The 16,739-nt window shown below is 43.3% G+C and overlaps 1 protein-coding gene across 2 annotated transcripts in view; it reads right to left on the bottom strand.

Moving 5' to 3' along the window:
- The window catches only part of LHFPL3 (LHFPL tetraspan subfamily member 3), a 572,439-nt gene extending 559,942 nt beyond the window's left edge, over positions 1–12,497 (bottom strand). The window contains exon 1 of one of the 2 annotated variants that reach the window (XM_004739574.3): positions 11,723–12,497. In XM_004739574.3, coding sequence (XP_004739631.1) covers positions 11,723–12,164 — 442 coding nt within the window. In that variant the 5' untranslated portion in view covers positions 12,165–12,497. The remainder of the gene's footprint in view (positions 1–11,722) is intronic. The other variant, XM_004739573.3, reaches the window with a different exon arrangement.
- Positions 12,498–16,739: the final 4,242 nt, after the last annotated feature.

Genomic DNA, 16,739 nt, shown 5'->3' on the forward strand with positions numbered 1-16,739 from the left:
AAAGAAAAGGGGCTGCAGAAAAGTCCAGGAGTTGACTTTTTTGGGCAGATAAAGAAGCTCTCCCTTCTCCTGCATGTATTCTGAATGGATCCCTTTTCTTATTCTTTTTTCTCCCTTCATATGTTATCCTTCACTCTCTACCCTCTAAATTGTTACCCTGCAAGGAGTATCGTGGGGAAATGACTCTGTACCTGACCTTGTAATAGGGAAAGTTCTGAGACACACAAGACGACAGGGCTGGAGCTCCCTCTAGAGCCCATCCTGCACTCAATGGAGGGGTCTCAGTAAAGCGAAGGGCAACGTAGATCCCTGCCCATCTCCCCCTGTGAGTTCATCTTGCTGGGAGAGCCCCTTCCTGCAGACTGAGAGAAAGGTCAGGAAGGGAGGAGCTAGTCATTACGACCTCCAAGACACAGTTGTGACACTGCCTGGCAGCGTTCACCAAACATCTCTTCACCAGCATGTCTAAAAGCAGAGTCTGATGGAGCTTTCCTACTTAATACATTCTCCCGTCAACATCAACTCTGGATATTTACTACAAATGGGATCTTGATACTATGTGGAGCAGAGAATGTTAATTTGTTCATTATTCAATTCAGTGTTCAGGTCTAACAAACTGATACTCTCTTCTTACAATAGCTGATGACTTTAAACTTGAAATGAAAATATTAGTAGGAAGCAATGTTGAGGTAGTTTTTCTTACCTTCTTTAGGAAAGCTAAAGAAATTCAATGCTGCTAATGAAAAAGGGACCAACAATCTCCATTTGAGCATTAATCTGAGAATCTTAAATCACTACTTTCTTTGCTTAGGAAGAAAAAATAAAGACTCACAGGTACAATACGGAGAAACCTAATTTTCAATATATTACAGCTACACTTAAAACCACACAGAAAAAAAATGCTACTTCTAAATTGTTCCCGTTACGTGACATTACTAATGATCAAGAATATTCAAGGTTGCTTTTGATAACCGTCAAGAGGAAATAATTTAAGTAATATCCGATAAAAATTTCCCTATCATTTGGATGGAACTTAATAAGAATGTCTAAATACTTGAAAGGGTCTTGACATAATCAAAAGATCATCCAGTCCACAGAGCCTTCAAAACATAGCTTCCCTTTTTAAGTTTGTTTAGCTGAAGTTATTAAGTAGTTCAAAATTATCTCCAAAATACATTTTTGTTCCTTTGAGTCATTACCCAGACAAATAAAACGGAAGGGCTAGACCCTGTGGACACCAGCTTAAACTCTGAGCTGAAGATGGCCCTTCTAGAATACCGTGCAGTTTCTAAAGGGCTCTCACAGCCATTATTTTACTGGATCCCCCGAACGAGTGAGGTCTGGCCTATACAAGTTGTGAAACGAAACTGTCCTTCTTTAAGTTGGGTATTTTGAGTTCAGTTTTTCTGTCTACTAAATTTTCCAAATCCTACCCACTCCTCCAGCCCTGCTCTCTTTGGTGGTGGTACAGTAACAGTCGTAAGAGTAGACATCGCTAATATTTATTGAGGGCTTACTGGGTGCCAGATCCAATTATAAGTGTTTCACGTGCATTAATTCAACAATCCTGAGAATCCTAATAGATAGGTATTTTTATTTAAAGTCTCATGATATTGAGGAAATCTAACTCTGGATACCTGTCTGTCTAGGATTGTTCTTTATGTGCTTTCTCCTTTAATTGCACCCTAGCTTTGATGGGTTTTCTAACATCTACTTTGTAGGTAAATGCACAGCAACTACTAGTTGGCAGATGATATATTTTTAATGTCCATAGCTTGCAATCTCTTTTTATGTATCTGTAACACAATTATATACATCTTTAAAAAATGAAAGTGGTGAAGAAAATGGAAAGCCGAGAGTAGTTAGATGACTTGTTCGAAGTCATCCAGCCAGTAAGTGGCCAAGCCAAGATGTGCATCTTCTGACCACACGCCCAGTTCCCCTTCCCCACCCTGATGCCTCCAGAAGCTATCCAAGTCTATTATTGACCTTCCTGGAACTGCGTCTCATGTGGTGATCCTGTCCAGAGGCATCACCAAATTTATCACTGCCACTGGGAAGCAAATCTATCAGGAACATTTCCACATTTGATGCAGGACAGGAATGAGTGACAGAGCGCTTGGCCTATAGGAATTCAGTCTAAGAATAATAGCACTGAGATCAGAGGTGTAAGCAAGACGATGCTGTGGGCAAAAAACCACCCAAGCTCTGGCTCAGGGAAATGAAATGATAGAGATAAGGAATACCTCGCCACTCCTAAGCAGGCTAGAAGAGAAAAGCCTGGTAAACATTTGGCAATTATTTTCCCTGTAAACACCCGTCCCCTCCCTTATACAGCATGGTGAAAATGCATATTGAAAGCACACACTAAGCAAAGGCACATCAAGTTGGGAGACAAAAGAAAGTAGAACTAGAACTGCCCCAGGAAATCAGATGTGTTAGTCTCAAGTCTACGGAGGTGTAATTTTGGCAAGACTCTTAATTTCTCTCACATTTAGAGGCAATATTCTGCAGGGAAGGGGTAAAGTCTGATTTGGGCTCAAACCACTCACTGGCATGAGACCTTGAACAATTTTTTTAAGCCTCAATTTCTTCATCTGCAAAATAGGTATAACAATACAACCTTGTAGAATTACTGTGAAGGCTAAATATACTAAACTAAATGTTTTCTGCAAATGGTAGTTGCTTGATAGTATTTTCCATTACTATTCCTTTACCTAGAAAATGAAGAGATGGCTAAATAATTATTAACATCCTTCCAACTCCTAAACGCTTTTCAGTCTATATCCATTTGGCACTGGGTTAAGTACACTTGTTTTAATGTTTGCTTAGAGGTGGACCATGTCATTTTTCATAGCATGAATGTCCAGTCAAAACAAAGCTGGAAAAATAATTCCCTTTTTCAATGCACCTGCAATCTAATTGGGAGACATCAGCATCCAAGGTCATTAATGAAAGAAAGAAAAGCAAAGAAAAATGTCTCAAATATGCTTAGGTTAAGTATATTTTATATAAGCTACACTCTGATACAAAATTACCTATGAATTGGGGCAAAACTTCCACAATTGTCCAAAGAAGAGATACTTATATTTCTAAATTCACACAATCATCTTTTCTCTAGAACAGTGTCTTTCAAGCATTTTGACTGCAGCCCACAGGTGAGCAATACATTATACATTGTAATCTAGTCCACATACACGTATGTAAATATTTTAAGAAATAAATGTCTCACAAAACCCGTGTCTACATTACATTCGTATTTTCCATTGTTTTCATCCAAGCTTTAATGTTGATCATGATCTACTCAGTTGATGTACTGACCCATCAAAGGGTCACCAACCAGAGTTTGTAAAACATTGCAGTGCAGCATTCTGTTCTCCACAAAGGTTTTTAAGAAATGCCAACTATTCAGTGCTACTTCTGGTCCAGTTAGCTGGTTAAAAATGTAGTGTAAGGGCCTATTCAGCCAGAGCAGTCCGCCGCCATTTTGCTATAAAGCTTAAATTGACCTTGCTCCCCCACCCCCTCCCCTGCCCCCCTCCCGCCCCAGGGGAACTTATTTAAAAGCAAGTCCGGGAAACCAGTCCCAGGTAACAGAGTCCAAGTATAAGGGTGGGTCAGGCCAGGTGGAAGTATTCAATCAGTGGGGGCACATACTGTCTCCTAGCTACCAAGGAGTAGGGACCCCCGCCCTTTGGGAGTCTTTTGGAGCCAATCCTAACCAAGGTGTGATAGGCTAAATCAATGTCTACTAGGGTAAATTGTAATTCAATTGGTCACCTAGCATCACTGTGGAGTTTCCTGTGTGTGTGTTACAATCTCATTGGCCACCTGTGTGTGGCCAGGCCCAACCACATGGCCTTTGCTCTATAAAAGTTAGTCTGGAAAGCAGGGAGTCGTCATCCTCTCTTTAGGGGTGGCCCGACTGATCTGTTTGATGGTCAGTCTGATTCCTGATGCTTGGCGCGAAATAAAGCTTTGCTTGACCTTCGCTTTGTATCAGTCTCGCTCCTTTAATCACGGACCCATTATTGGGGTACCCAACTTTTGGAAGACCCAACAGTAGATATTCCATTAACTAATATTTGACATTATACAGATTCGCAATTTGCTGGTTTTTAATTATCCAAATCTTAAATTTAACTAGTCTAGCTTGCAACGATTATCCATGTTCTTAAAATGCTCTGTAAATATATTTATCCTAAATACTCCCCGTAAGTTCCCTTTCCCCATTAAAGGCATGATAGAAATCAATTTAGCTTCACAACCTGCAACCAGACTTTCAAAGAGAAACTATAGGAATTCTATTAACCAAGTTTCACAATGACCTTTTCTTTCTTTGGTCAGCTTATTTTAATCCTCCATATTTTCATCTGCCATACAGGAAGTTCGATCATCTCTATCTTTTTGAATAGCTTGGTATTAGAATTTATTGTAACTCCTGAGAGGTGGGGCAGGGTGCGGGCAGCACAGCCTTAATCTTTCCTTCTTGGGAATTAGGTTTGCACACAGTTTGGCACTGTAATGCATATTCCAGCTCACTGCTTGTCCTGTGCCAGCATATTTTTTAAGCCATTGATGATATCAACCTCAACAGGCTTTTAATGTTATCAAATGCCACAGGCTTTGCAACCTTGAATTTCTTCTCTTTTCTATTCATACTTCTGTTATTGGTGTCACTCTTTGCCCTCCCTGTCATTCTCCACAGCTGGATCTATTTGCCTGTTTCTCAAATACTGAGCCTTCTTTCAATGAAAATACACATTTCCCATTTTGATTTTTGCAACCTCACTCCTGATCTTCATTAAAGCAAAAAAGGGAGATGCAGAGCACTCTGCCCATCCCCCATCATCGCCCCACCCCCCCAAGACAATTTCCACAAGGTGTCTCCAGACACTTAAGCAAATGGGCCTGTGATGCCTTCTATACAGACACTACATGAGCCATTGTTTTCTAAGTGGACAAATGAGAACTCTCTTGATTCTTCAAGTTCTTCCTGTTTCTGAGCTGAGACCTCTTTTCTGATCCACAACCATTTATCACTAATTTCTTCACTACCTTTCACTACTCTGCCACTAGCCCTTTCATTGATAAGTCATAAACTCATAATTTCAGGCAATTAGTCTACTTTCACTCTGCCTATCACTTAAGATCCTTTCTCCTATCCAGCCCACAGAGACAGTCCCTACAGCGCTGCACATCTGGTTTCACTTGAGTGGGAAAGATGGTAGAATCCAGGTAAGTGAGACCCAGCGTGATGATCCCAGGCCTGCACCCTACTTTGAAAAGGTTTACTCCTTTCATTCTGTCTAGTAGCAGTTAGACAGGGTTCATGTCCGCGGTGGTCCAAAAATTATTTTTCTCTTGCAAACTACTCGTTTTTCTGTTTCATTTTAGTAGAAGAGATGAGAAATGTGTTCAAGATTACAGTTAGGACCATTTAAACCAGGAACAACGCTCTGACCTGCACAGTAGGAGCATCATAGCATCACAAGCACAGCTGCATAATATTAATTATGCAAACATTAAGAACGCTAGCAGAGGTTGTTTATTTCTTTTTTGAAATGCCCCAATGACTTTTCCTAACAGTTTTACGTTTGAGCCATCAAATAACTTACCTCCCATTTGCTATACGAACCAGCCTCTTACGTTCTGCCATTATTAATACCTTTTTGTTATTATTAAGAATAAAGGTCAGCTCCTTGGTCTTTCCTCATATCAAATAAAAATTCCAGTTGATTCATTATAGGCAAAAATCACATTAGTTAAAGCTGGTGCTGACCCTCAAAGTTCAGATATATTATGGAAATTACACTTTAAATCTCTCCCAGTGATCATGTTATGAGGCCCCCAACTTAGAAATCTCTCAGGGTGTTTGCTCTTTGCTTCACGCCAGTGCGATCTGAAGTTCTCTCTACTCCTTTTCCCACAGCCTCACACCATACACAGAAGGGCACCGAGCCACCCACCCCACCACAGCTGTCTCCTTGGCTCTCCTCTTTCCTTCATGAAAACTTTGCTCACTTGGAAAGATTTCTAAAGTATCTACATAAAATGCAATACACTGGCCTGGCCATCTGGATTCTCTGATCCCATCTTACCGGACATAAGTGTTAATCACCAAATAATTGTTTTCATGCTAAGCACCTGATACCACATTATGGTTAAACATTTATGTATGTATGTAGGTACGTATTTATTATGTAATAGAACATGTGAACACCTTGTTAACATTTCTCAAAAGCTGTTAAACGTGCAGTCTCGCGCCAAAGGAAGAGAACACCTAACAATATACCACATAGGTTATAAAGGGCCTGTTATTTTTCACAGATGTTCACTTAAAATCTTGCAGTTCTAAAAATCATTTGTTTTGACATTCACATTAATATATTTTTCAACATCTCTTCAATTGTCAGATCCCTGTCACACTGCATAGAACCAAAAGAGAAAAAAAAGAAAAAGTTTCTAAATTCTCATTTTGAATCACTTTCTTGTAAGTTTGACCTGGTAAACAGAAAATTCTTAGAACTAGAACATGTCGTTAGAAAATGAAAACTGCCCTGACCCCTTGTATTCTCGTCCCGCTGCATGTGGGCAAGGGTTTGGAATGCACTGGTATTGGAAAAAGCCCCCTTTAAAGTCATTCTGCAACTCTGAATGTAGGATGGGTTAGCAGCCCTTTGAGGCAAAACCTCACTTTCTCATATGCCCGGCACAAACCAGACAGTAAAAATTGGTGGTGGTCCCAAGGGCTAGTCCATCCCAACCTGGTCTCCCTTTGGAGGGGACATCACAACTCTGAACACACAAGGTCACCCATATGAGCAGGACTGGGGCAGGATCCCTGGCATGTCCAAGAAAACATCTGCAGTGATGCCCAGAAAGAGAAAAGGAAAGCCTAGAAGACACATTCTCTTCTGTCTGGATTGCTCCTGAACATATGTAAGAAAATTCAGGCTGGAATGGGGTCCCTGCTCTTATGAAAACCTGGTCTTACATAAAACCTCCACTTTGAATGACATTTTTTCATGAGAAATCAAACAGTAAGGAAAAATTTGCTGAATCCTAAAATACAATTGATTATGTCCTATGGTTGTACTAAAGATCATTATCCCTGCTTTAGAGAAGAGCCCCATTGGGGAAGAAGTGCATCACAAATTCAGCTGTCATGTCACGATCACCGCTGTCAAAGGATGCTGGAAGAGATCCTTTAGTGCGATTACTGATGCCACAAACCAATGAGGAAGATGAGCGTCACAGCTTCAAAGAATATATGACATTCACTTCTCAACATGGTATGTGGGAAATTTTAAATCTCTCCTTTCACTTTTTACCCCATTAATCATTCATCCTTTCTTCTATTCAGTAACAACAATTTATTGAATATCTACTATTGGGTATATGACATACCTAAGACAGAACAGTAATAGCACACGAACAACCTAACTCTCGATTACTCTGCACCAGGCACTGATCTCAGCAGACACATTAGCTCTTTAATCCTTGAACCAGTCCCCTGAGGTAAGGACATGTCCACTTGGCAGACGAGCAACTGAAGTCCAGAGAAATTATTACCCTGGGTCTTATACTTAGTATCAGAGCCAGGGTAGAAACCCACATCATTTTACTCCAGTGTCCATGATCTTGATCTTTATACAATATGAAGAAAAACAGACATGGTTTTATAGAACTCTCCGTGTACTGGAGATGACATACATTAAACAAACACACAAACATATTTATCATCTCAAATGTTGGTAAGGACTTTAAGAGCAAGGTGCCATGAGATAGTATCAATGTAACACTGCAAAGCTTCTCCTTGCAGGCTTAGAAATGCAGTGGTTACCTCCTGATGATTCTCATCTGATCCAAGCAACAAAGTTATACAATTTAGGAAAGCAAGGTGGCTAAAAAGAGTAGGGGGAAATCTAAGGGTGCAGACCTGGGGAAAGTGACTAAGCAATTCAGCCCTTAACCCTTGCCATCTTGGTGGCCCTTCTTGTTGGTATACTCCAAATGACAAGAGGGGAGGGATATGGCTAATGCAATCTCTTCTCCTAACATTATCCTTCCTGAATAAAGAAAGCCAACATGGGTCTGGTACCCTTCTTCACAGAAGACAGCACTTATCTCCTCATCTTCTGCTTTTAACCAGAAAATCCATCGTGGATGTCTAAAAAACCTTAAATTGTATCTTAATGCTTTGGCTTATTTTGTTTTTTAAAGATTTTTTTATTTTTCAATAATCTCTACACCCAGTATGGGACTCGAATTTACAACCCCAAGATAAAGAGTTACCTTCTTTACTTAATCCTTTAGCTTCTTTAAAAAAAAAAATATTTTTTTTCTTTGGTCTACAATGTTAACACTTGGGCTTCTGGAAACAATTACAGACATGGCTTATAGTCAATAAAACAAACAAAACAACACTTTTATGAGACCTGGCTATTAATAGACTTGAAAACAGACCAAAACACTGATTTAAAGAACAAGAACATGGAAACAAAGAACCAAGTTCCCAGAGAAACAAAATTCCCTTTCCATCCTGATTATTTAAAAAAAAAAAAAAAAAAGATCTGGACTTTATTACCCTACTTGACCAATTACAGATCTACCTCTTTCCTCTTAGTGTTAGAGAAATGATACAGAAAAAAGAAACGTCTCTCTTCTTCTCAAATCTCTCTGTAGATTAGGAAAATTATGCATCTCTGATTGCTATTGCTTATTTTAGGTATTATTTTTATGTCTTCAGTCTTTATATTAGGCATGATCCATAAGTATAGGATTATATCCAGAAGTAATATGACATATTAGCTCCTAATTCAGCAGCTTCACTCTACTGAGGTTAATAATGATTTACAGGGAAGAGTGAGAGGGACAGGGCAGGGTGTTCATAATAGCACCATTAATTATATGTGATTCACGTATCTAGATAGAAGAGCAACATCATTTTCAGATGCAATAAATTAAGTACTTTTTCTAGTTCATTGTTCAGAATCATAAAAAGGATAACTCTTGGTACTGAATCTCCTGTTTCATCATCTTCTTAACATTTCATATGGGATTTTATGTTCTACTTGGCTCTGGCTTACAATGTTACTATGTGAAAATGCTTACATACCTAAATACACAAGTTAATTGTTTGACTTCCAGTGAGGGTTAAACAGTCTCTAATAAGCAAATAGTCTCATCTTTCACAGCTTGCAAATTGCACTTGAGATTAACCTAGGTACAGTTAAATTATAAGTACCAGAAGGCTTAACACTGAAGAGGAATAGTTTAAAGGTTAGAACCTAAACTTTGGAAATAGCTTCCATTATGCTAAATTTCTTATTAGTGCCATGAGACTTTAAAAAAGAAAACCATGTTAAATGTGACATTCTTCAAAACTATCTTCTATAACCCATTCCTTAAAAATCTTTGACTTTGATCAAATTGACTTTGATTCTTAACTGCCCATCATCATAATCATTCTTCCTTAATTAATAAATTGCATTAATAAAATTATGTCCTTCTGTGGTTTATCCAGGAATAAAATACCAAATAAATTGCAAATAAAGGTTTTAGGAAGTTTGCCTAGAATTTAAAGACCTGTACTCCTCCAAAAATGAAGTCTAAAAATGTCCAAATATCTTCCTTAGTACACAGGCCATCATCACATTTTAGGTTGACATATGGAAAACAGGATAGTATATTTATGTCAAACTTTTGGAAACACAACGTCATATTTCACTACCCCGGAATATTCTGTGTGCTCAATTCCAGAAAAAAGGAAAGAAAGAAAGAAAAAAAAAAAAAACACTGTAATAGTTGTAGGTGTATTAACTTCTAAGCTGGGAATTCTTCCAAAGATAGTTTTCTTTCCTTTTTAAAATAAAACAAAAACAAAAAAACTTGGGTTTAGAGTACAGAAACTCATAAAAATAAAATATTTAAAATATGTTGTTGAGAAATTACCTGCAAATTACTTTCAGACCTCCAGAAAAACAATCTAACTTGAATCCTCAGTCTAAATAGGTCATTTAACTTAGAAAAATTAAAATTAGCTGTGCAGGGTCAATTCTTTTTCTAAAACATCTGCATCCTCAATGTCCTATTGTCTTCAAAGTCAAACCAGAGCCAAATGTCAAGAACAACCGTAATATGTGAATTTATTCCAAATCTCAAAGTTAGTCTGCTTCTGAAATGGTCATAAAAGTCACCATTATATATAAAACAGAGGGCGTCTGTGGGGTGCTTGGAGCAATTCAGGAGGATAGCAATATGGGGGAAGGGGAAGGGCATGTTTCTCTGCTGGTGCTTGCTTCTTGCCTTTCACCCGCACATGTTCCCAGAACATGGCAAATCAAAATTAGATGAGACACACTTCATACAAAACAAATACTTCCCTAATACAAGCTTAGTCTCCCACAAGATTCTCATATCAACCAGCAATATAAGATCATGAACCTTAATGCTTTTGTCCAGCACCTTTAAGTACAACACTCTGGTAAACTCAGGGATCAAATCCCTAGTCCCCAGAAAAACCTCCCCAGGCAGAAAGATAAGTACCAAATCTTTAAGGTAACAGCTTTTAAAACTAAAAACAAATAAAAATTAAAACAAAATAGAACAAAACACAAATTAGACAGTCTGACTGCCTGGGATATCCTATATTCTTTCACAACCAGATCACCCATAAAATCAAAAAGACCCAACAACGTGGGACCAGGAGGGTGTCAAGTGTCCTAGGAGGGAGGCTGCCTTTAGAAGGCAGGGCATCCAAGGTGGCTAGCAGAGTGGGAATCCGCATCACCGGAAGCAGAGAAAGGAGTCAGTTTTGTTTCAGGAGTCTCCAAAGCCACCGGGAAATGCATCCCCATTCTTTCTGGGTTAGAAGTAACTTTGATGCTCAGAAAAAGTACTTTCATATCCTCCAGCTAGCAACAATCTATCCTCCACAGGCAAAAAGTCATCAGAAATGCTACTGAAAGGGGTTTTCCTCTCGACCCATCCTCTCTAAAGCCACTTTCCCAAAACGAGATCTTGAGAAATTTTGATTCCCTCAAGATCTCTGTTGAAGGATTTGGTGTAAGGACCTTTTTTGACAGAGAAGCAAACGGAGAACTGACTAGACAGTTGGGGAATCGCTAAGGAACATTCTAAGCTCCATTTTGCTTAAAAGAGTGAAACCCAAAACAGAATTAGCATTTACTCATTTCCAGATGGATGATGCATTTTCTGTAACTGCCCGGGACAGAGTGAAACAGTTTCACTCCAGCACCACCCCCTCCTGAAGCAAAGACAGAAACAGTCCCAGAGAGGGACCGAGCAGCCTGACTCTCTATCCACACTACAACCTTCTCCAAATCCGCTTTCCGCCAGGCTGTGTCAGCCCCTCCTTAGTCCCTCGGCTCGCGCCCTAAGCGGCCGGCCTCTTCTCCCCATCCTCAGTTCCCGGCGGACTCGGCCCAGCAGCAGCCCTTCTTCCCGCGCGTCCCCCCGGGTGGCGTCCCCGGCGCTCGGGAGGTTCTGGAAAGCCCGGGACAAGGCGCCAGAGCGGGGCTGGGGAACCCCGGGGGTTCCGGCCTCCCAGCGCTCCCGCCCCCACCCCAACGCCTGAGCGGATTAAGTTGCTCGGCACCCAGCGGCGCGCACGGCCCCCTTCCCTCCCACTCCCGCCCCTCCGGGCTCGGGCGCCTTGCCGTCCCCCTCGCCTCCACCGAGGTGAGCGCGCACTCACCGGAGGTGAGCTGCATCCAGGCACAGATCTTGTACACCGTCGCCGTGTTGCAGAAGAAGAAGAGGGTGAAGCAGACGATGCAGGCGATGATGAGCATCATGGAGAGGCCAATGAAGAAAGAGGCGGCTTTGAAGGCGCCCGAGGGCAGCGTGGAGAAGTCCGTGAAGCTGCCCCTGCAGGTCAGCTCCCGGGAGAAGCCGTTGCCGATGCAGTAGTGGAAGAGCCCGAAATAGCCGGCTTGCGGGGTGTCCACGCCGTCGCCAATCCAGTAGGGCTGGATGAAGCACACCACGTTGACGATGGCAAAGCAGATGGTGAAGATGGCCCACAGCACGCCGATGGCCCGCGAGTTCCGCACATAGTTGGTGTGGTACAGCTTGGCAGCCTCCTGAGCCGGGAGCATCGCGGCGGCGGCGGCGGCAGCGACGGCGGCTCCGGGCATTCTCCCCCTCCTCCTCCTCCTCCTCCTCCTCGTCCTCCGCCTCCCCCCGCCTCTCCGCGCTCAGGAGACACACTCACGGAGCCGCGCGCGCTGCAACTCCCCTGCCTCTGCCTCAGCCCAGCAGCGCCAGTTTCAGAGTCTGCATCCTCGCTCCCGGAAGGAGGGCGGGGGAGCGCTGAGCACCCCTCCGGCTCGCCTGGCACAGCCTCCCGGCCCCCCTCCCTCCCTCTTCCTCCCTCCTGGCCCGGGTTCCAGCCCTCCTCACCGCCCTCCACCCCTCTTCCCACCGCCGCCGCAGCTGCTGCAGCTGAAGGCGGCAAATCCCGCGCGGGGCAGCGTGGCGCGCGAGCTCCGGCGCCCACCGCTCGGCTTCCCGCCTTCCGCCCCATCCCCCAGCCGGGTGCCCCGGGGCGCGGAGGACCGCGGCGACCCGGGGACGCCCCTCGAGTGGCGGGCGTGGGCCGGAGACGCGGGCCTGGAGTTGGGGAGGGGGAAAAAGCCTAAGGAGGACGCACGAGCCCCCACAGGATCCTAGAGGCGAGCCCCGGCTCCCGTTGGTGTTAGGGAGCGGGCGTGGGAGGCTCATTCTGGGAGCGTTTCAGCACCGCACAGCAACGTGCTTCGACCTCGGCATCTTGGCGGAGGCGAGAGGGGCTGCGCGCGGCAGGTGCGGGCGAGAGAGGCAAGGAAGAGGAGACATGCTGCCCCCAAGAGCCTCCCCGTTACAACCACAGAACTGCCCCCTGGCTAACTCCTCGGTTGCCAGGTGTTCCACGAGGTGGAGACAGAAGTTGGATAGGAGCGTGACAGACGACCATGTAAAAGGCACACCTCAAGGCTGGCCTCGTATCTGCTCAGCTGAGCTTATTTCCTCTTCGCGTTTTCCCCCTCCGCGCAACCGAATGAACCGTAGCCAGTGATGCCCTCGACTCTCCTTTAAGTCAGGTCCTTTCCCCCACAGATCCTGCCATGGATGGAGCGTGCTGGGCGCGGAAGTGGCTGTGTCACAGAAATGTGTAGTTTATCTGAAAACACTGGGTACTTTGGCTCCTGCTGTATTTTCTCACGCAGCTGTTCTGTGTCTAGGCACTGTGCTGGGTGCTAAGGCTACCATGTGGAGGACAGGTCGTTTTCATTGTCCAGGTATCCTCTTCTCCCCCACAACACAAAGCTCCAGCTAACCGGAGAGCTGTTTCCAGAGTCATTTCCCCCAAACGAGCCACAGTGTAATTCCTTACACTTTCACTGTAGCCTTGCTGTTTTACACCTGCGCTTTTGTACTATTTCCTAAGCTTAATGTTTTCCCTTTACACTCATTGCTCAAAGTGTTGCTCTTTTAACAGTTCCTGCCTTTCAATCTCCATTTCTTTATTTCCACTGGCTACTTCTTGGTTTCTGACTCTGATACTAAAACAAAACATGTAACCCCCCCCCCCCAAAAGCAAGGAAATGAGAATGCCCAGCAGCAGCGCCATCAGTGGTAATAAACCATTTTGGACCAGATGACCACGGAATTCTCTGAGCAGAAGGGAGAGAATTCTGTTAGAATTTGACCCCTAAGAGCGCCTGGGTGGCTCAGTGGATTAAGCGGCTGCCTTCGGCTCAGGTCATGATCCCAGGGTCCTGGGATGGAGACCCTGAGCGGTCCCCCTGCTCAGCAGAGAGACTGCTTCTCTCTCTCCCTCTGTCTGCCGCTCTGCCTACTTGTGCTCTGTCAAATAATAAATAAAATCTTAATTAAAGAAAAAGAATTTGACCCCTAGGGGCGCCTGAGTGGCTCAGTCTTTAAGCGTCTGCCTCCCTGCCTTCCTCTGAGGTCATGATCCCAGGGTCCTGGCATCAAGCCCTGCATGGGGCTCCCTGCTCAGCAGGAAACCTGCTTCCCCCTCTCCTACTTTCCATACTTGTGCTCCCTCTCTCACTCTGTCTCTCTCAGTCAAATAAATAAATAAAATCTTAAAAAAAAAAAAAGATTTTGACCCCTAAGTCTACACTCACTTCCACACTTTATTATGATAAGAAAACCTGTATCAGCTCCTTGACATCATTTTGTCATTATACCCAAACTGCTGGCCTTACAAGAAGAGAGAAACAAGGATACCAGCTGGAATATGAAACTACTAGGAATGGATAAGAATGCCTGAGAATGGTTCGGTGGGAACAGAGGATGTTGGGGGAGGAAGGAAGGAAAGCTCTAAAAGGTATTCTGCCACCTGAATACCTATCATATGGAAGAAGACTCAGGTCATACCCTAAGTGATGAAGACCAGCCATGCCCATCATCCAATAACCTGAAGATTTGAGATTGTATGGGAAGAGAAAGGGAGTGGAAAAATGGATATGGGACACGTGAGATAATGAAGGGCCTGCTAGCTATTGTTGAAACTAGGAAAGAATGTAAAAGGATTAGCGCTGGAATCATAAATTCAGTTTGTCCTATAAGCATGAAATTCAGGTAATACAGTTCCAGGTCCTTTAGGCAGGTCTTTGGAAACCAAGGGAACAGAGTTAAACAGGAATATGAGACGTGTAAGTTTAGAAGACTAAGAATTTTATGCAAGTATGGTGGTAGACTCTCAGAATGTCTTTAAAAAATCAGAAGGATTTGGGGGAGGTGGGGAAGGTGACCTAAATATGAGCCAGCCAGCCCAATATAACACTTGGAAGCCTCTAAAAATAAAATTCACGATGATGCATCATCAGTGCATTGGTGGCAATGGAGGGTCAGAACTTATGTTACGTGTTACTTGTTTTAACTCCCTGAAGTTGCTGGTAAATCAGAAAATCAGAATTGTTTTAGCATGGAAGGAAGAAGAGGAAAGGTGAGGGCAACTGGATTTATGGGGCCAACTGGCAGACCATGGTTCCCAAGGGCAGACATAGCTTTACAACATGAACTGACAATAATTTCTAACAATTCTCCCAAGGCCTCAAAACCCCCAAACCTTGTATGAAGTGGTCTTTCTTTAAAATCAATCCCTAAAAGAGATCTTACTGCTCCCATGGGGTAGTTGAGATGGAAAGTTGCTGAGAGGGGAAAGGCTGAGCATCAGAAAGCCTAGTTTAGACCTCAGTGCTTAAATTGCCTTTATAGGACAGAGAAAAGACTGGCGAGTGACTCAGATTCAAATGTTGTGATTCAAAGAGCTTTTCTATTTGAGTCATACCCAAGGAGAGCCCTATTCTTATTCCAGGTTTAGAATTGCCTCTAGGTTCGTGCTCAGAATCACTACACCAATGGGCACACTCAAGGTGTCCCCTCTGGTCAACAGCAACTTGGAACAGACTGGGGTTGGTGTCGTGATGAATTTCAGTGCACCCATGGATTCCCCTGAGAACTTAAGTTGTTGCTCCTTGAAGTGAGGGGGTTGGTCATGGATGAACTGAATGCTGCCAGTGGCCATTCTCCAGACCTTTAGCCTGCCCTGCAGATTTCCAGGATGAGCAGGGTCTCCCAAGACTCTTGGAACTAGGGATGAGGTAGAGCTCCTGTAAGCTCTTCAATTGCCATCAGTGAATGCAATTGTCCTTCTACCTCTTCCTGAATCCTTCCATTGCCCATCCCAACCTTGCCCTTTACGACCAGAACTCCCAGAGGTGACATTGTCCCTAAACTGAATGTAAAGCTTTTGTCTGACACCGTGCACACCTTAGGGCTTCAGACAGCTCAGCGCCTGGGCAGCTCATTACATTCATCAAATGTGATGTGACCAGGAAAGCTGTTTGGGGGAAGAGGAAATAATAAAATTAGCCTGATTCATGCTAAGAAGTTACTATTGATAGAAGCATATTTTGAAACTATAACATGATTCATATGTGCTAAATAACTAGTAGAAGTCAGTGTCACTGACAGCCTCAAATTAGACACACTGAACATTCAAATCTCAAACTTGACTCTTAAAAATGCTTTTCTCTTACTACCACAAAGAGTCAGTAGTGAGACCCACTCTTTTCTCAAACTGTGTCTTAATGAATGTGAGGACCATAAAGCAGAAAACAACAAAAGGATAGTTGAACTGTGTAACACAACTAAGAAAGATGCTATGTAAATCCAAGGATGAAATATATTTTTTTAAGATTTTATTTATTTATTTGACAGAGAGAAATCACAAGTAGTCGGAGAGGCAGGCAGAGAGAGAGAGAGAGGAGGAAGCAGGCTCCCTGCTGAGCAGAGAGCCCGATGCGGGTCTCTGCTCTCAGGTCCTCCCAGGACCCTGAGATCATGACCTGAGCTGAAGGCAGCAGCTTAACCCACTGAGCCACCCAGGCGCCCCTAAGGATGAAATATTTTGATCCCAAACTATCTGTGATGGCTTGGGAGAATGTGAAGACCTTGGAGGGCAAAAGACAGAATCCAGATCCAGTGCCATCTCTGCATAACTAAAGCTTGAGGCTCGCAGGGCTCTGTTTTCTCATCTCTAAAATTATGATGAGGGAAAGAGCATATCAGATGAATTCCAAGGTCCCTTTTCTGCAGTAGATTCTATTCTGTTCTACAAAGACTATTCTAGGATGACTTTGCAGAAAATGATAAAACCCAATACCTGCAGAAAAATGAGGCAAGACCTAACAAGA

Source organism: Mustela putorius, unplaced genomic scaffold, assembly GCF_011764305.1.
Source record: "Mustela putorius furo isolate JIRA1106 unplaced genomic scaffold, ASM1176430v1.1 tig00003845_pilon_pilon_pilon, whole genome shotgun sequence".
NCBI lineage: Eukaryota > Metazoa > Chordata > Mammalia > Carnivora > Mustelidae > Mustela > Mustela putorius.